Source organism: Chionomys nivalis, chromosome 24, assembly GCF_950005125.1.
Source record: "Chionomys nivalis chromosome 24, mChiNiv1.1, whole genome shotgun sequence".
NCBI lineage: Eukaryota > Metazoa > Chordata > Mammalia > Rodentia > Cricetidae > Chionomys > Chionomys nivalis.
This window is the reverse complement of record NC_080109.1, coordinates 21,152,193-21,172,485: the sequence shown is the minus strand read 5'-3', so window position 1 is coordinate 21,172,485 and position 20,293 is coordinate 21,152,193. Positions and strand designations below refer to the sequence as shown.

Genomic DNA, 20,293 nt, shown 5'->3' with positions numbered 1-20,293 from the left:
ATCAGAGTACTCATTAAAAATACACAGCAGCATGAGCAAAGTTCCCAGACTCAGCTGTAACTTCAGAAAATCAGATTTTCAGGTTTTTTTTTTTCATTTTTTTTTTTATCATATTCTTGGACCTCTCCCGTATCTTTCCCATCTCCCTTCCCTACCCATCTAATATTATGTTCTTTCTTGCATGCACATGCGCTTTCTCTCTCTCCCCTCTCAACAAAATAAAACAAATAAGCCTTTCTGCTCCTCTGCTGGTCTAGTGAGTAGGCCAGGCCTAAACATGCAGAACGACCCCAGCGAGTTCATGGATCTGTAAGTGCCCTGGAAATGCTCCACAAGCAACTGCATCATTGGTGCAAAAGACCATACATTCATCAAGATGAACATGGCCAAGGGTGGCAGGATCAGAGACTGGTTTAATGGCCAATTTAAAACTTATGCTATCTGCTGGGCCATTCACAGAATGGGAGAGTCAGATGCTTGTATTTTCCAGTTGGCTAAGGCTTATGCAATTGTCTCAAAGAACTTTTGACCAGAATACTTGTCATAAATAAAAGTGAGACAGTAAAACAAAACAAAAACCAAAAAAGTAAACAAAACAAGAAAGCAAACAAAAACATTAAGAAAAAAATACCCAAACAAAATGTAAGTGATTCAGTTTTGACTGTTCAGGTCAAATTAGTATTTTCATGGCTCCCTTTCATTCTCCTCGGCTCCTTAGCACATATGACAGACACTGAGCTTGGCAATCATTATTAATACAGATTTCTATGTTGTTGTCTAATGTGGGAGTCCCCTCTGTATGCTGTGAATATCACTGGTTAATAAAGGAACTGCTTTGAGCCTATAGCAGAGCTACAGGGGAACAGAGCTAGGAGAGGAAAACTAAATGGCATCCTGGGAGAAAGGAGTCAGAGTCAGAGAGAAGCCATGTAGTCCCACCAGAGACAAACACCTGAACTTTACCTGGTAAGCCACTGCCACGTGGCAATACACAGATTAATGGAGATGGGTTAAATTAAGATGTAAGAGTTAGCCAATAAGAAGCTAGAGCTAATGGGCCAAACAGTGATTTAAATAATATAGTTTCTGTGTGATTATTTCGGGGCAGCTGGGAATTAACTAGCGGCCTCCTCCAACAGTTGTCTTTGCTGAGTTGTGGAACTTCCTCACTTTTGCAATGGCTTTCCTGTTTGCCAGGCTCAGTGATTTTTATTCTCTATGCTAAGGAGCCAAAGGCCTTGAGAGGAAGCACAGAAGGAATGCTGATCTTGTCCTGTCACTGGCCAATGGGAGCACCAATCCTTTGAAGCAACAAAATGAGTGAAGAGGCTGATCCAGAGGACTCGGGTCCCCACAGAGGTGCTCTGTGAAGCCACTAAGACCTGTGCCGTCAGAACTCTAGCCGAGGACATGGGTTACTTTCTTCCCTCCAAAAGCACATGCCAGCTAAAGACTTCTTAGCACGCCCACTCTTTAATGATTCCTAGCACATCCTCACTGTACAAAGTGAGGACACAACTGCTCCGAGGTATGGCTGAGGGGAAGGTTGTTAATGTGACTATGAGGGAAGAGCAGCCAGAGGCATCTAGAAGAGTCCTGAGCAGGGAGAGAAAAGAGTAGACTAAACATGGTCAGCAGAATGGAGCAGGCCTTGAAAGGAGAGGGGACAGGAGAGGTGGGGGTGAGGAAGATGGGGGTACATAAGAGTGCGCCTGGCTGAAATGAGAAAGAAGCTCGGGCAAAGAAAGCCCATGAGTTGGAGAACTTTAGGGTGGAAGACAGTGTGAGAAGAGCTGAGAAGAGCCACAGGTTCTGAGGGAGCCTAGGGGCCAGCCGGAACTTTGGTGTGCTAATTAGGATTTTGTCCCAGTTTCTTTTGGACCTGACACTCAGGTATGCAAATAGCAAACTGCCTTAGTTCAATTTTGTGTCTGCTTTTGGTTTCTTCATATATGGAATCCACACTTATTAACTAGGTTCAAGTTACCGTTTTCAATTGCATACTGCACAAATAAATGTTTACACAGAAAATGAAAGTATTAAGTATATCACTCTTTACCCACAAATTTAATATTACTACTTAAGCATGAAGCTCCCCAAAAGCTTAATCTTAACAGAAGTCATAGAAATTAGTGTTTCAATGGGACATATAATGTTACACAGGAGAGAAAAATTCATTTATAAATTGCTGTGAGCATTTTCTTTTAGTCCCAAAAGACTAATTTAAACAATACAATGATGCCAGCAGTTAGGACTGATAGAATTTTCATAATAAGCTCTTATTTGTAAGGGTGCTTAGCCTGAATATTAAAGTTATTTGTAAAGTATGTTCCTTTAATGTTAGCCCTTATTATGACTTAGCCAATATTAAACAACTTAATTATTCATTTCTTAAAGTTGTGTTTCATGGGCACAAGAGAACTAATATTTTAAGTTCCAAAACTATTGACCTTTGTGTTTGTGAACCATGGGATGAAAGTATAAACCTTCCACTGAAGTACTTCAAGGTTTAAACCCCATTCTGGGTTAAATTCTGCCAGTTACCTATAAAATCTTTTTACACAGATGTATAAAAGGAAGGCATTTTGTTATACATTTTGTAAAGTTCTCAGTATTTAAAACAGAGGGAACTTTTATGGGTGGTGAAAGGACAGTGCTAGCAAATAGAAAAAAATGGAGGTCACATAGTGAACAGATATCTAGACTCGGCTGGGTGTCAGCAAACTGTGTTCCCAACTCAGGGAGCCATCTGAAGGCTGCCTCTTTCCGTCTTGAATGTGCTGCGGAACTCTCCGTTGCAGAACATCTGCCTATACAGGAGGATCAACTTTTACTGATACTGTTTGCACTCTAAGACCTCACAGAATACCATGGAAGAAGGAAATAGCCAGTCTTCTAATACTTCCCAGCCCTTTTCCTCAACTACCCAAAAAAGATAAAATAAAATATTCACGTTTTCTATTTTGCTCAGGTTTCACTGAAGTCTCTCTACTGGAGTGTTTGCGAACTGCGCTCTGTATGAAACAGCTGTACTGTATTAAAGCCTGCACACCTCTCCTTTACTGCTTAAAATACATTTCTGATCTGGAATTTTTGTCCAATGAAGCTAGAAATAAATTTTCTGAAATAAAATGTACATAATTTCACTTTTAGTTTCTAGTAGTCAATAAACAAACTTTTTAAAGGAAAACAAGCTTCTAGTTGTTTTGAAAGAGATTCAAATTCTGTTACTAGATGGCATCCTTTCTTACTCGAGCCAAGAGCATCAGATTCTCTCATACTGATGTCAACATATGTCTACCTCTGTATTGATAAAGTTGTAAGTCTGGCATCTTTTTAAAATTTAGGTGAGTTTTGTAGTGCAAATCCCATATGAATCTGACAGAAAAACATAGTTTAAAATTATGATGAAAACACACGATTATATTTACTGAGGTCGACACATTTAGTTGGCAACAGGAACTATTTTTATCAGCAGTGCCATTTAGATACAGACATTGCTGTGGTTTCCACTTAGAGTTTAAAAACGTGATATTAGATCTACTGATACTTTATGCAGCAAATGAACAGTGACACATGACATAAAAGCAGGCACAAATAGCAGGCAGAGACTAAAAATATGATTTAAATTTTTATGATGTAAAACCCTGTTGTTTTTAGAAGGGTTAGTATGCTTATATAGCTTGCTAAAATGCAAGAGAATGAACTGACCATGTGCCCAGACATTCACATGCCTGGTAAAATTGGAGAGGGATTATTATGTAGCAACAAAACACTGTATCTACTGAACAAATGTTGTTTGGCCCTCCATGTGTATCCCTTATCTATTCCTCAAAGATCCAGGAGCAAAATCTGAGTACCACATAAAAGCTTTTTTTTTTTTTTTTAACAAGTTTGCGATTTTTATTGCATGGAAAAAAATATCCTGAAAGATGTCAACATAAATTTACATTATTCAGGGTAGACGCATTGCATCTATTCATCTTTCATCTACCTACCATTTGTCTATCTCTATCTATCTATCTATCTATCTATCTATCTATCTATCTATCTATCTATCTATCTAAATACATAACTGCTTCAAACATATAACAGAACACACTCTACTTAGGTGGTACTTGAATGTATTTGGGTGAGATTTCTTTTGATATATAACTGAGTGCTTTTTCCATTTTATTTATTTTTCTATTTTTGCTTTCTGTTCCTTTATCATTGACCTATCAATATTTTCTACCTTAAAACCTCCTAAGTTATAATCAAATCATTTTTTTGGAATAAGCATCTATATAAGGCAAGGATAAAATGACTAAAAAATTAAGTTAAAAAAAACTACTGGGTAAATATTGTATGAAAAACTAGAGTGTTGAGAGAAAACTCTGAATACAAAGTTTAACTGACTTAAACAATAAAAGTAAACTCACTTAAAGAATAATCAGTTTCATCAAAGTAGATTATAATTTTTAAGACTTAAAAGGGCTTTTCAAGGAGAAACATGAGATGTCCACTACAATAACCTCAGCACTGTACATCACTAAGACTGGGAAATGAGCATGTCAGTGCTCACAGTACTGAAATTCTATCTGTATCACTTAAAATGTTGCTATGGCCCCTACTTGTCACCCTGACTGTTAAAGACACTGATGGAGGAAGGTCATTGGTTAAAAAATAAAGAAACTGCTTGGCCCTCATAGGTTAGAACATAGGTGGGTGGAGTAAACAGAACAGAATGCTGGGAGGAAGAGGAAGTGAGCTCAGACTCGATAGCTCTCCTTTCTGGGGCAGATGCGATGAAGCTCCGACCCAGGATGGACGTAGGCTAGAATCTTCCCGGTAAGCACCTTGGGGTGCCACACACATTATTAGAAATGGGCTAGTCCAGGTGCGAGAGTTAGCCGAGAAGAGGCTAGATGTAATGGGCCAAGCAGTGCTTAAAAGAATACCGTTTGTGTGTTGTTATTTCGAGGCATAAGCTAGCCAGGCGACCAGGAGCTGGGGCGGCAGGAACACAGCCCGCAGCTCGTACTACAGAACACTGTATATTCACATAAGACTGTTTTCTCATTCATTTTCTAGAGTGATTTACATAAGTGTTTGGGGTCTGCAAGGCATCCCTTTACCTAAGTTCACAAGAAGAAAATGGATACCTGATGACCCCTCTGCCCACACCACACTGTGTTGCACTTTCATGCTGACTCTAAGATTAGAATCACAGATGACTTTTTTTCATAACTGCCCATTTGCTTCCTTTCCTTATTCACCAAAGAATCTCAGAAACAGATGGAACCAGCCATACACAGTGGTACACACCTACAATCCTAGCACATGAGAGGCAGAGGCAGGAGGTCAGACCCAAACAAGGAACGGAGGAAATGGAGGGAAGGGTCAGTCATATGCCCTTATGTTACAAACGAGGAAATTGAGATCTCGAATTTTGTGAGAAGCTCTCCAGTTTACAGATCCAATGCTGGGCTGTACTAGAAACAGATTGAAGCTGAGTCAGTGTAAGGTTTCTAAGGAGAGCTCTTGGGTGTTTCAACACCCTTATCATATCGGGACTTCTGATATATCTAAGTCATCCTTTCATTGTAAAAATCTATGAGAAAAGGCCCCTCAAATTCTTACCTTTTCCATTTTTTTTATCTTAAACTACATGACATCATCATGAAAAACATCCTTGTGACAATGCAGGGCTCACTCCTACCAACTCCTCTGCCCTTCTGCCCTTTCCATCTCTGTTATCTGACTTATGCTTTTGGAAGGGGTTCAGATTCATTCTGGAAGCGTCACAGACAGTGCCTAGTAATAGTGAATTCTCAGCACCCAGGACAGAACCTGGCTTTTTTTATTTTTCTTTTCCTTTTTTTTTTTTTTTCTGAGTAACAAACACTGAAAGAATAAAGACCTACCAGGATGACTATAGAAAATCATGTAAAGCTACCATGTGGGGATTTTAAAGAAAATGTTTAGCCATAAAACAAGGCAAACAAAGAGGAGACATTTAGAGGACATATCAAGGGCAGGTTCCTATAACTAAGAGCTCTGAGGAATCAGTGAGAAAGGGACGCACAGGTCTGTGCAATGATGAAGCATCTGAAAAAAGTGCACTCTGGAGAAAGGGCACTAATTCCCAATGCACGTAGATACGTGTAGGACCAACTCCTGCAAACAAGCAGCAACAGTTCCTCTGTCCATTCCTCCTTCCTTTATGAACTATTCCTTCTTTGTAAGTAGCATGCCTGATGCAGGTGGGCTGAACCCTGACAACTCCAAACTTCAATAAAGTTTGTCAAAATCCTATGTGGCCAGTTTGGAGCCAAAACCAAACCAACCAACCAACCAACCAACCAACCAACCAACCAACCAACCAAAAAGCCATGATTAGAGTTGATCCAAAGGAACTGAGGTGCTAGTATAAGGGAAGAAAGGCATCTCTGGTGGGGCTACAAAAGCCTCCTTGCTGCACTCCTGAAAGTTGGTCAGATCAAGCCCAGAGCAGGCTGCAGCAGAGGTGTGCTCAGAACAGGTTTTCCCAAAACTGACTACTCTGGATTCCTTAGAAATACTAGGTCTGCAAAAACTTTTATCTTTTAAATTGAAGCCAGTTTAACTTGACCTTGTATTACATGAAGCCAAAGTCATTACTATATTAATGTTAATATAGTTAAATTATTTTTATTTACTAGCCTATCAAAAATTATCAAGTTTTATGACTTACATTTAATACTTTTCTAAAACTCTGTATTTATTTAGTTATTGAAACTTTATCATTAGGCAGATTATATACTAGCTTAAGAAAACTTTCACTTTGGGTATTTTTATTTATGGTGGAAAAGAAAGGTAAGAAATACTAGGAGGCTGCTCTAGGCTTCTGGGCTGCTCACTCTCCAGATTCATCGCCTCCACTCCATGTGCACAGGCATTCAGCAACATTAGCACCTGAGCACATGCTTTTGCACTGCTGCATTTCAAAGCCCCAGGCATTATCACTTCCTCTTTTTAAGTGGCACAATAATGTGGGAAACGCTAACTTCATCCTCATCTGCCAGTCAAACAACTCCTGTGTTAACAAAATAGTTTTCCACTTTGTGAATGAGTGTGTTTGTGTATATGTGTGTGTTTATGCGAATGTGTTGTGTACACATGTGTGATGTCTTATGTTTATGTCAGTATTACTAGGATTTGGTTCTGGAATGAAATGATTCATTTATCAGAAGACATAGTTGGGAAATGGAAAATCTCATTTGTACTTTAATGAGCAGATTACAATTTGTGTCGGAATCATGTAACCACTAGAACCTGGGAGTCAAATTCATGCAAGTATATATAAATAACTGAGGCACTAACATGTATCGTGTTTTAAGATAAACTTTATAACACGTTCACTTTTCCATAGCAGATATATATAATATATATAATTATATAGACTGAAGGGAAAAATATATCCACCTGTTGGTGGCTGGTACTGAAAATATTGGTCAATTACAGACCATTTGATTTGTCAAACAATAAATACAATCGACGAGCCTGTGTAGTCTAATAAAAAAAAAGAAGTCAAAATAAAAATTCTTTCCTCTGCTCTTCAAAGGTGACAAGGAGAAAAATAAGACTATAAATAAAAAATCATTCTAGATAAATATCCACCTCATGTTTTTATAAACACTTAGGGTTTATAATAAATAAATAATAGGGAGATAATAGAACAATTTGTGGCATGAAAATGTATTATTGAATGATATTCTTTTGATCTTACTAGAATTAAAAATTACTTAGTTGAATCAAATACTCTTTCACTAGACTTTTTAGTCAATAATACCTAACTCAGAGGGTGACTGGAAATCTGCACTGTATCCACCACTCTTTGCATGCCCCTTGTGCACAAGATGTGACATTAAACGCTGTCTTAGCTAGGGTTTCTACTGCTGTGATAAAACACTATGATCAAGAACAACTTGAGGAAGAAAGGGTTTATTTCATCTTACAGCTTTTAGTCTATTACTGAGGGAAGTCAGGGCAGGACTCCTAATCTTTGTTTTTAAAACAACTACTTTTCTTATTAAATAATTCCAGTTAGTAACATTTAATAATCTCAGTTCTTTCTTGAGCTTTTGGGAAACAGATTTCCCACTGAAGCCTTCTTTTGCTGATCTATTACAGCTGTGAGAAATCCATGTACTCGGTGGGGCCTCCTCATGCAGCAGTGCTGTTACCCACTGTGGTCTCTCCTCCCACGCACAGTGTACTTCTAATGTCACTTTCCCATTGGTGCACAGTAAGATATATCTTCATACATTAAAATCTTAGTATTAGTGGTTTTATAAAGGATAGTCCTGGGTTCCTAGACCATCTGTATGGAAGCTTCTATTAGGAAATTCAGTGAACCATGAGAACAATGCAAGGGCGATTTATTAACATATCAAGAGGCTTTAATTTGCTAACATTTTCCCATCCTGTCAGTGTGACAGTGTGTAAATAACAGACTGCTAACGCGTGGGTCTGGACTACGGGAGAACTGAAGGCAAAAGCTACCTCTCTCTTCCCACTCCAGAAGTCAACCAGCCCACTACCAACAGCCAATTCCGGGCTTGCAAAAGGAGATAGTTCATGTTCATGTTCGCTGATTAACTCAGGCTCTGCCTGCTTCCTCTGCTATTTATTTTCACACTTCATAAAACTGGGGAAGTGTATGTGAGTGACAGAAGGTAAAAAGCCCAGGCAAAGGAGGCACACAACTCGACAGCATGAATGGAGTCACTTCAGAAGCACAGGCTGGCACCCCAGCTAGTCAGGAGGCCGAGGCAGAAGGACCCCAAATTCAAGTCCCGTCTGGCTGCAGAGAGTACAAGATGGCATGAGTAACTTAGAAAAACCCTGTGTTAAAATAAAATAGAAAAGGAGAGCTTAGAATGTGGTGAGTTGTAGGACACTGCCTATGAGACAGAAGGCCCTCAATGCAATATCGGCACCACACCCCCCCAAACCAGTGATCTCACCTTTTTACACAGGGAATTAAAATTCTGTTATCACTGGCAAACACTAGCACATCTCTCCTATAGTCCACAGAACCAGCACTGTATTTCCCTTGGCTGTATTAGTGTTTCGGGAAGGTGTGAGAACAAGTGCCCTGGAGTATCCGAGCACACGCCCAGCAGGTCTCATTCTCCTTCACCTTCACACTGCCAATCTCCTACTCTTAGGAAGTAAGTTCTCATCTTTGTTCAGGAGAGATCTCTCTCCTAGAGGCTCATCTGACTCACTCCCATTGGGCTCATCTATCTGGTGCAGAGGTCTGTTTCTGTACACATATGAGCACATGTTAATATCTGCTGACAGAATGATTGGAGGAAAGAAATCTTGGTGTATAAGTTTCTGTCAACTATGACATTATAGTTGAATTTCAGATCAAAACTATTTTTTAAAGGTATCTTAAATAACTACAGTAGTAGTTAGCATATGAGGTGTCCTAATTGGCTTTTTATTGCTGTGATAGAACATTGCCATCAAAAACAATCTGGAGAGGTTTTATTCTAGATCTGTACAGATCATAATCCATCATCCAGTGAAGCCAGGGCAAGAATTCAAGGCAGGAGCCAGGAACTGAAGCAGAGCCATGGAGGAATACTGCTTACTGGCTTGCTCAGCCTACTTTCTTATGTAGCCAAGACAGGCCCATCTGCATAGGGGTGGCACCATACACAGTGGGTTAGGCCCTCCTACATCAATCAGAAATTAAGAAAATGTACCACAGACATTCCCACAGGCCAATCTGACGGAGGAAATTCCTCAGTGGAGGTTCTCTCTTCCCAGGAGACTCTAATTTGTATCAAGTTGACAAAATCTAACCAATATATGCAGTTAGCTACAATGTGCCATGGTCCTTGAAAATGAACACTATAAAATTTCATTTTCATACACGCACACAATATCTAATAAATGGTACCTATCAATGTTAAAAAGACATGGCTTACATCCTTTAAAAATCACATTTACTTATTTGTATATGTGTGTATGTATGTGTGTTTGTATTGTATGTGTGCAGGCCCATGTGGAATCAGAGTCTGTTCTCTCCTGGGGAATGAGTGCAGGTCAGCTTGATGGCAAGCACCTTTACCATTGGAGGCTGAGTCATGTCTCTGGCCCACACAGACAAAACTTTAAAGAGCAATTTTAACCTTTGCACTGAATAGGATTTGCTTTAATGTCCAACGAGTATCCCTCTATCCTGGCAAACATGTAAAGAGAGTGTCTGTCTCTACAGGATAACCAGTACAATAGGCTGACATCATCATGACCTGCAAGACATGTGGCTTAGAGAGCGTAGAGCATGTGGTTTACGGCAGTGGCTGAGAATTCCAACCAATATACACAGCATTAATTGTTTTAGGCCACACATATATACCGGCTAATCAGAACCCGTCACAATGACCTGATTAGCACTGTTTCAGCATTCAGATGAAGAAACTGAGGCAAAGAGAAAGTGAATGACTTTGCCTAATGTCCTGTGCTGTAAATGTGGTCCTGGGATTTGGGTGATATGCTAGGCACTACCAAGCATGCATGGCTTAAAGACAAATTCACAGAGGGTGTGACTCACAGTGTTCAACGGGAGCTCAGGTTGCAGAGTGGCTTTGGGCCATTTCTAATTCCTAGATGCACCTCAGTTTGGCATTCCATTTAGCGTTTCTCTTGAAGATTATGTTAACTTACCCGAAATCTGCTTTGTATTCTTTACTCTCATCATGAGTCCTTTTTGAGGGTCCCATCTTCTCCATCTAAACAGATGCTTGTTGATTTACCTTCCTTCTTACTGCTAACCCCTTCTCATGGGCTACCTGCTACTGTGGTCAGGACAGCACTCCTTTTCACCTCATGAATACAGCACACGAATAACTGGTGGCCATGCTTTGTACTGACTTTAGATTTCTGCACATGACTAACCCTAAGCAACTTCCTCCTGAATCTGCTTTCTTCAACACCCATTGTTCCTATGATGGTGCAGATAAAGTCACTGATAGTTGCAGAATTCCTGTGGTCTGAGTAGGTAAGAATTAGACACTGGTCCACAGAAGAGGGAGTAACTTTCTCACAGACTCTCTGGGGGTGTACACTCTGGCATAAACCCTTTCTGATGAAGCTCCTGTAGAGCAGAGATTTCTGTGCATTTAACTGTTACCTTTGACAGATCCCTGAAGTTTCCTGGAAGAGTCAGGTCCAGTTCCTCTGATTCATAGTTTGTTAACACCCATGGAAACACAGGGTATTGGTTCAGATCATTGTATGTCCGTCCTAGTAGAGAAAAGAAAAACGGGTGAAATGTGTATGCCCTAACTTCTTAAAAAGCAGTGTCTGTGTTTATCGTAAGGCAGTCATTGTATTTCAGGAGAAAAGACTTAATTGGTCAAGTCTCTGTTTAATCAGAAATGCTCTGATAACCATGTGCCCAAAGTGTCTTCTCTCAACAATTTCAACAAGAGCTTCACACAGGTGACACAACTGTCTGGTCCTCATACTTGATCCCTTTCCCTTGGGATCAGCCTCCCTTATAAGCAATTCTGGTAATGGAACTTAGTGCTATCCGCAGCATGTGAACAGAGGTGACTGTGTCACTTGTCAAGCCTGGTCCACTGAGACTTCCCACATGCAGAACCCTGCCGGCCAAGGACCTTGAAAGTGTCAGGGAGGGTGCCAGGCTGTTGAACTGCATGTTTGAAGCTTATTGTCAGATGATATTCTGCAATAAGGAAGGTAGATGTAAAAACGGCATCGTCAGTAAACATGCTATATTAAGCATTCATAAGGACTCAGTGGAGAGGATATGAATGAAATTCAGTGGTGTAGAGCTTGCCTGGAATGAGTAAGGCCAAGGTTCTCTTCAGGCACTGAAAATCCATGGCAAGAATCTGCAAATGCAGGGAAGAACTGTGATGGCAGGATAAAGTAAGGAGACAGGTGCCCAACACACTCCTTTCCCCGTAAGCTGATGGTTTTCTTTCTGTGGTCTATTGTTGCACTGGATGAGGAACTGTGGAACTGTTGGGCTTGTCTTCTTAGTTTCAAGAGCGGTTCAATATCTTCAGTAAGTCCAGAGCATAGTGGGAATGTGGAATCTTCACGGGAGCATACTGTCTACACTGTTTAGCTAGGCAAAAGATGTTACTATATCTAAGTAATGATGTCCTAGCTGAGTGTGGTGGCACAGGCTTGTAATTCCAGTCATCTTAGAGACTGGGCCAGAAGGATCTTGACTCTCAGGTAAGTCAAAGCCACATAGTGAGAACCTGCCCCAAACTGAGATGGGTTGGAAAGGAGATAGAATCTGAGTAAGCAAGACAAACCACGGCTAACTGCTTCAGGTTAGGCAGGGAGACAGGACCCCTTCTAGGTTGTTTTGCTTTTTAAAAGCCTTTGTGCTTTGGTAGATATTCTCTGACCAGTAAGTGCTCTTGATGGAAAAAACACATATGTGATAGAAACAGAATACAATGAGCCAAACTCTAAAGATGATAGATTTTACAATTACTTCTAAAATTTTAAAAATTATTGTTTTATATATGCAGGTATTTTGGCTGCATGTATGCCTATATACCATTTGTGTGCCTGGTTCCTCTGTTTCCCTGGGACTGGAATTACAGACTGTTAAGAGCTGCCAGGTGGGTGTTGGGAATACAACCTAGATCCTCAGAAAGAGCAACCAGTGCTTTTAATCACTGAGCCATCTCTTCAGTCCCTGTTAATAAATATTTCGGTACTATTTATTACTTGTACTAAAGGAAAGTTTGTTAAAATAAATAAAAAGCCAATATACATTAACTCAGGATTTAAATATTCCTGTACATGAAGACAGTATAAGAAAAAGGGCATATATTGAGGAAACCATCGTTTAATATAAATGTGTTTATAACAAAGGATATGATATTAGGCTATTTTCAGAAACATAAAGTAAAGAAAGCATCATTTTAAAAATACATACACACATACAAAATGAATGATGTTAAAAGTCACAACTCAGGACAATTTCTCTAACCCTGAATTTGTGTAATTTTTAATAATTCCTGGAAAGTTCTATGAAAATAAATAAGAAAACTTTAGTAATATTTACATTACTATTGTCTCACAATATCAATTCAATTAAATAAATCCAATAAGCTTTTTTTTTAAAAAAATGCATGGCACTAACCCATTCTTGGTAAAATTTTCTGCTTCCGTCGTGCCACACGGACAATCAATATATATTTTTGACTCGAATTTGGCACAACAAAGAAAAGAATGATGAAGTGGTATTTTAGAGGTTTTCATACCTAAGTTTCAATGAATTAGCATTCTTTATTTTACTGCACATCTTCATGACATGAAAAACAAAAGTGTATTCGGTCTCCCAAAGGGAAGTATCTCCAAAGTAATATCTGTTTATCTCTGGCCATCTAGCCTTCACTTGTTGGCTGTTTTCACTTTTCTCTTGAACACAGCTCACACGTATCACATGTAACCAACACACTTGTGCTATCCTAGTAGGCGCTTGGTTTCTCTGGAGGTGGTAAGAGCCCACCATGTTACATGTTCTGCTAACTATCCTCTGAGGATGTATCTCAGAAGATGCATATTAATATTGGGAAGTCTTGACACTAATCTACTCAAACAATAAAAGTGACGCACAGTAAATGAGATCTCAGAAACACTGGATATGTTTCTTCATTAAAAAAAAAAAAACCTTTTTAATTAAACCATCCAATTTAATGTTTTTATATGGCACTTTAGTTTTGAAGGTAAAGTGATCTAGAGACAGCTGACAAGGAAATTATAACTGCAATTCCTTGGTGAAAATGTTAATGACAGCAAAATATCGTTTAATGAGATGGCGGCGGCACCTGGATTAGCACGCTGTAAGAACGCTGTTCCTGTGTCGTTGGCGTCTTCACACTTTACAGACATTTTGTCATCTCTAGGTCATTAGGAAAGAATTTTTAATGATTTTTCTAGAAGCAAGCAGTTCAAGTTACATCTAATTAGATGACAATAATAAGCCCAACACATGCAGTAGCTAAATATATACATAATTAACCAGGGAGCACTTGTTCATCACAGAGTAAGAACCTGGAAAGTGCTAACCAGGAGAACACGGCTGGGCTTGGGAAGTTGGGCTGAATTCATTAGCTGATCATATGAAAAACAACTCAAAAGCCTTAAAGAAAATAAAAATCTCTCAAGTCTAGCGAGATCATTTACACAAAGCTATGTTAGCAATCACTGTGCTGTTTTGGTTGTTGTTGTTTTAACGCAAGAAAGTCAGCTCTTAATGCCTTTTCCTAGCGCTATTTCAGCAGTGTGAAGTGAGGCTTAGGCTGTATCTCTCAGAACACAATGAGCAGAAACCAGGTAAACTCTGGTAGCCAGAGGCCAAAACTGTATTTCTAGTTGAACTCTAAGTATCATTAAATTATTTCACCTAATCTACTATAATTTGACACTTTTGAAAATATCTCAAGTATTTAAAAAAATAATTAAATATTTTATGCCATAGTTTTAAGCTGGACTCTGATTCATTTTGAAAGCTGAGCCTTCAAGGAATTATTTAATTAAATAAAGTTGGGCATGGAGATACATATTTGTAATCCTGGCACTTGGAGGATGTGGCAGGACAGTCAGGCCAGCCTAGGATATACAGAGACACGGTCCTAATAATACCTAGGGAGGCAGGAAAGGTCCTGTGAGAACCTGCGTGTGCTGTAGGTTCCCAGTGGCATATCCCACGGGGCAAAAGCTGACAAAGCCATCAAGATGTCAGCTTTGACACAGCTACTTAATTCTTAATTAATACTTCTACATTCTTGGTGAATCTTTATTAAATTTGTAAATAGGACAAAGACTGAACACATTATTGGGCTTTAGGAATTATTATTATTATTATTATTATTATTGCTGTTGTTGTTGTTGTTTTTTCAAGATAGGGTTTCTCTGTAGCTTTGGAGCCTGTCCTGGAACTTGATCTGTAGACCAGGCTGGCCATGAACTCACAGAGATCTATCTGCCTGTCTCTGCCTCCAGAGGGCTGGAATTAAAGGTGTGCACCACCACTGCCCAGGTAGGAAAATTCTTTGAAAAGTTTTTTCAATTTTTTTTTAAAAAATTTGAACATTTGGCAACCTCTTTAGTATATATGCAACTGTGTGTATCTATGTGTGCATACAGAATGTTTATCATAAGAGGACTGAAAAGTCCACTAAAGCAGTTGCCACATGCCTCTAGTCTCATTGTTTTCAGGCATCCAGAAATGAGAAAGGAAAACCAGCTAACTCAAACAGACATTTAGAAGTGGTCACCACAGAATAGGTCATGAGATGGATTGTATGGTTCAGGGAAGCTAGTCAGAACAGACAATAAACCTGAGTGTGTAAAACTGCAAAAAAAATGTGAAAAATATGAAATTTATGAAGCCACACTGACCTACTTTTATTAAAAGTATCAAACTTGAAAGGATCATTCCATATTAGACTCCTGCCTCAGCCATTCATGTACTGGGATTACAAGCATGTGCCACACTTGGTTTCAAGTGTAACTTGTAGAGGAACTGCAAAGGTATCTCTTATCTAGATATAGAAGCATCCTGACCCAGTCAAACAAAGTGGCTCTCAGAAAGCAGCAGACATGATGTGGTTGCAGGGGACAGAATGCCACCGCTTTGGAATTTACTGACACTCATTCACTAAGGGCATCGGAAAGGACAGCAATGAGCTCTGTAAAACAGCAGACCAGAGACTGTTCTGTGCACAGGATATAGCACATTCCAACGTTGAACAGGAGAACCGCCATAAGAACACTGCGGTCTAGGGACTGAACTGGAGGTGAACTGCTCATCCTGCTCCTTAGCTTTCTATATAACAGCTCCAAACGGCTGCACGCTTACTTAATGAGAGACAAGGAATCTGTTATTCTTTCCCTCTACTCCAAAGAGAATTGCGCTCCAGGTTTTGTACGTGCTGGTCACTAACTACATCTGCAACAGAAACTGCCCTGCTTAATACAGACTTCAATAAAGAAGAAAGTCTTAACAGAATATAGCAAAACTGTTTGCAGACAAACATGAAAACAGTATTATCCTCCAAACATCTGAAAATGATAGAGTGTGTGAACAGAAATTTTAGTTAATAATCTGAAATACAGGCGGTCAATTATACTTACAAAATAAAAAATGAATGTAAAACTGAGTAAACACTTTTTATATCACATAAGAATGATTAAAATGGATTCATCTTTAAGTTTAAAAATAAGGGAAACAGGGCTGGGGTGATGGGTAAGAGCTCCTACTGCTCAAGCCTGAGGACCTGAGCTCAAGTCCCCAGAATCCACATGAGAAAGCTGGGGTGGGCGAATGTGCCTATGGGGGATGAAAGAGGAACTGGCTGGGAGTTTAATTTCAGTTTAAGCAAAAGACTCTTTCTCAAATCAGTAGTATAGAGGGTGATACAGCTGGATACCTGGTGTACATGCCTGCACAGACATCACACATACACACATAAAACAAGATAGAGAAATACAGCTTAGGAGCTTGCTAAAATTTTAACTGATTCTCTAGGAAAACAAATAAAATGACCCTACATTCTAAATTATTAAACACACGGGAAACTATCTCTGTCGTCAAAGACAAAATAAAATAGTAGAAGCAACAAACATTAACAGCAGCAGCATAAAAAAAATGACAGAACCAAACATGCCAAGTGCCATGAAATATTACCACATTACACATGCCTCTGAAGGGTAAAACCTGTGAAAGAGGTAAAGTTGAAAAGTCCAGCTTCTTCTGTCTACAGAAACCCATGTCTAGGGTTCAGACCCTCTTCTCTCTGGAACATACGGTGGTCTATTTAGGGTTTAGGCCCTCTTTCCTCTGGGACACACAGGTGACCTGTCCGGGGTTCAGGCCCTCTTCTCTCTGGGACAGGTCTCTTTGGTGGAAAATGTGTTTTGCTGTGAAGTCATGTACTTACCTAAGAATGACTCTCTGTAACTGTGAGTTGGGTGTCGATAGTTCAAACAGGACCAAAAGTACTTTAAAAATGTGCCTATCCAGAACCTATACCACCCTTGTCCTGTTCTTGTTTGGTAATATGTTTAAAATTAAGGGAAACAGGGCTGGGGTGATGGGTAAGAGCTCCTACTGCTCAAGCCTGAGGACCTGAGCTCAAGTCCCCAGAATCCACATGAGAAAGCTGGGGTGAGAGGCTATAGCTAATGCAGCTGGTTTCATGGATGTGGGAGGGGCTCATGGATCCTGTGCAACCTTGGGTTTTGTTATGTCTAGGGTCCTGGGAACTAAGCAAGTAGTGCTGAGGGCTTTCAGCCAAGGAAATGGAGTTATTTCCCTTTCAGTCATTTATGCTCATTTCATCTGTGTGTGCTAATGGTACGGTAACTTAATAGTATTATACAGTTCATTTACTTCATAGGGAGCAAATAGATTTTTTTTAAGATATAAGTATATATTCACACGCTATATGTGAATACACATATTAACATGTATTTATGACTAAGAAAAAATATTTCAAATAACTTCATTTCTTTTTGTTGACCAACCATGTTCCAGTGCCTATAGAAGCTACATGAATATTTATGTCTAGATTTAAATAAAGAACAGCAATGCAGTCACCTTTAAATACAGTGTTTCAGGGACTAGCACTACTGCATCCCCTGTGAGCAGTCACCAACAGCAATCACAGGGAAGACACAGGCATCTATACTGCTACAGAGATTCATCTGCCAATGTAGGGCTTCACGGAGCCTGGTTCATAGAAGCAAACTCTGCAAATCAGAAGGACTCAGGGCTCTTAAAGCTCAGCTTACATAACAAGAAGGAGGGACCAGGTCTCACCAACATCCACTGAGCCATCCACAACCTCTGATCAGGAGGAAGAAAACAAGCACAGTAACCATGCTCATCAGTTAGGAAATATTATCTGGGTTTTTGGTCTTATTTGAGGACTTTAATAATAATAATAAAAAAAAACCATGCTGTAAGACAATCATGACCTAATCCAGGTGACATTCATGCTAGGCAGGAGTCTCTTATTCTTTTGTCTGGCTGCTTCTGCTAAGAATAACCAAGTAGTGAAATAATATTTCCCACTATTATTCTTAGTCTAGCAATACTTTGTTGTCTCTTAATAAACCTTCAGACAGTGCTGCTAGCAAAGAAAATGGCAAAAGGAGAGCTAGGGGAAGCATCTAAAGTCTTGATATCAGCTGCATAGCTCCTGATAGACTCAAGTGTGAACACACCATGTTTACCCTACTACTGCATCTGAGTTCCAAGGAAAACAAGACATCCATCAGGTTATATCACCTAGTACTCTGACGGTCTGAAAAATGAGGCATCTTACCTGCTATGGTGTTGAGAAACATCAGATACTCAAAGTTGGAGATTTCCCTTCTTTGCCAGCGCTGAGTCATGTTGGAAGATTTATAAAGCTGTCGAGGAGTGGCCAGTGATATCCTCCTATTAGTAAGCAGAGAGTCACAGTTGTCAAAAGTCCACTTACAACTAACTTTTCAGTAATCTGTGGCTTGGCCTTCAAGGGTGGATTATAAAATATGTAGCTGTATGTAGAATCAGCTCTATTTTGAGACTTCCACTACAGAAAAGGACAAGTCTGGAAGCATCTCTGTGAAAATACAGTTACAAATGGCTAACTATAGTACACAGGAGCAAAAATTATAGAAACTATGCTCAAAATAAATTACGGTAGACTTTAAGCCACACAGAAAATCTACTGTATGAGAACAAACTAAGAGTTACACAAGTGCCTGCCTGCAAGCATCAGCCTCACATCTCAGTGGCAAGGTGCCTGTCACCGAACAAAGGAAGCACAAAGTGCCCAGTCTTCGCCTGCATGATTTATACTCACCCACTAATGTCAAAACAAAACAAAACAACAGGATGCAGCTGAAAAAATACACAAGCCCAGTGACATAAACATAGATTTGGGGAACAGATAAGCATTATTGTATACTTGCAGGCTCAAAGTGTTTATCTGAAAATTAGGGGGAAAACTAGTATATTTATAAAAGTATGATAAAGCCACTTGGTTCCTGAAACTGTTAAAATTCATATTACCCTTAGTGTTGCAGTAATTTTTTCACAATGCTTCTTGGCCAAGAGAAACACCTAGCAGTTCTGTCCACTAAGCCGTTAGGTTGAAACACTTACTCGGAACTCAATGCCTGGGTGTGGTTTGAGCATATCTACCAAAGGTTCATGAGCTGGGAGCTTGGTCTCCAGGACAGTGGTGTTGAAGTGGTGGGATCTTCAAGAAGAGGGACCTCACGGAAGGTACTAGGTCATAGGGGTACTATCTTCAGGAGGAATTAATGATGGTCTTATGGAGCAAGTAAGTTCTCAAGACAAGAGGCTGCTACAATGTTTGACTTCATCTTATATGACCATTTGGCTTTCTTGTCCCAAGGAGCCTTCCTCTCAGGCTGAGCAGATGAGGCTGGATCTTGCATGATCAGCCTCTGAAACTGTGAATTTAACAAACTGCTTTCTGGCTAAGTCAATATCTTAAAAACAAGTAGCTACTTGGAATCTAACACTGATGAAGAGACACTGAGAGGTACTGTGTGTGGTTCATTCTAAATAGCTGTGGTTTCTGAAAGGGCAAGCACCTACTGAGCACTTCACAGTTTCTCAAGTACTGGAACCAAATCTGATGCTAGCACCTTCACTTTTCTGCACCCAAACTAACTCCTCACAGAGATCTTATTTTTTGAACCTGGTAAATACCAAAACCTCAGGCTCCTCAAAGATGTACGGAAAATAAGGGCTACCCACTGTTGAACCTGAGAAATGGAAAGCATCAAGCAACATAGCAATAGTGATAGCTTAAGGCCATCAACTCTAAACAACCAGGGTGTTTCCTTTGGATCCTGATGTCTGGATAGAAAACACGGGAGAACCGTGGTTAAAATCACATGTGAGATGTGAGTGTTTGCCAGTAATTGCTTTGTCTAGTGTGAAAAGACTATTTTATGGGATCAACATGAGTCACCTTCATAGAAGATGAAAAATGAGAAATAGAAAGGTGGGAGCAATGACAAGTTAGCTAAATTTTCTTACTTGTAAATTAGGGTAAGAAGTCCATTATTTTCTAAAAAAAAATGTGAGTGCTTTTAGATTTAAGGGAAATGATCCTGTCATAATTAAGACACAAATTGTCCCTCACATATGAGAGGTACTCAGTGAACCACACTGTAAATATTAATTAATCAGAGAGACAGTCATGAGGCAATGCTATTGTCCTTTCGT

The 20,293-nt window shown here is 39.6% G+C and overlaps 1 protein-coding gene and 1 pseudogene across 2 annotated transcripts in view; one reads left to right on the top strand and one right to left on the bottom strand.

Moving 5' to 3' along the window:
• Nbea (neurobeachin) overlaps window positions 1-20,293 on the bottom strand; it is a 487,335-nt gene that overhangs the window by 68,550 nt on the left and 398,492 nt on the right. For both annotated transcript variants that reach the window (XM_057757235.1, XM_057757236.1), the window contains exons 43-44: window positions 18,369-18,484; window positions 11,171-11,283 (exon numbers count right to left, since the gene is read on the bottom strand). In XM_057757235.1, the coding sequence (XP_057613218.1) occupies window positions 11,171-11,283; window positions 18,369-18,484 (229 nt within the window). The remainder of the gene's footprint in view (window positions 1-11,170; window positions 11,284-18,368; window positions 18,485-20,293) is intronic.
• On the top strand, window positions 278-529 carry LOC130866013 (40S ribosomal protein S21-like; annotated as a pseudogene).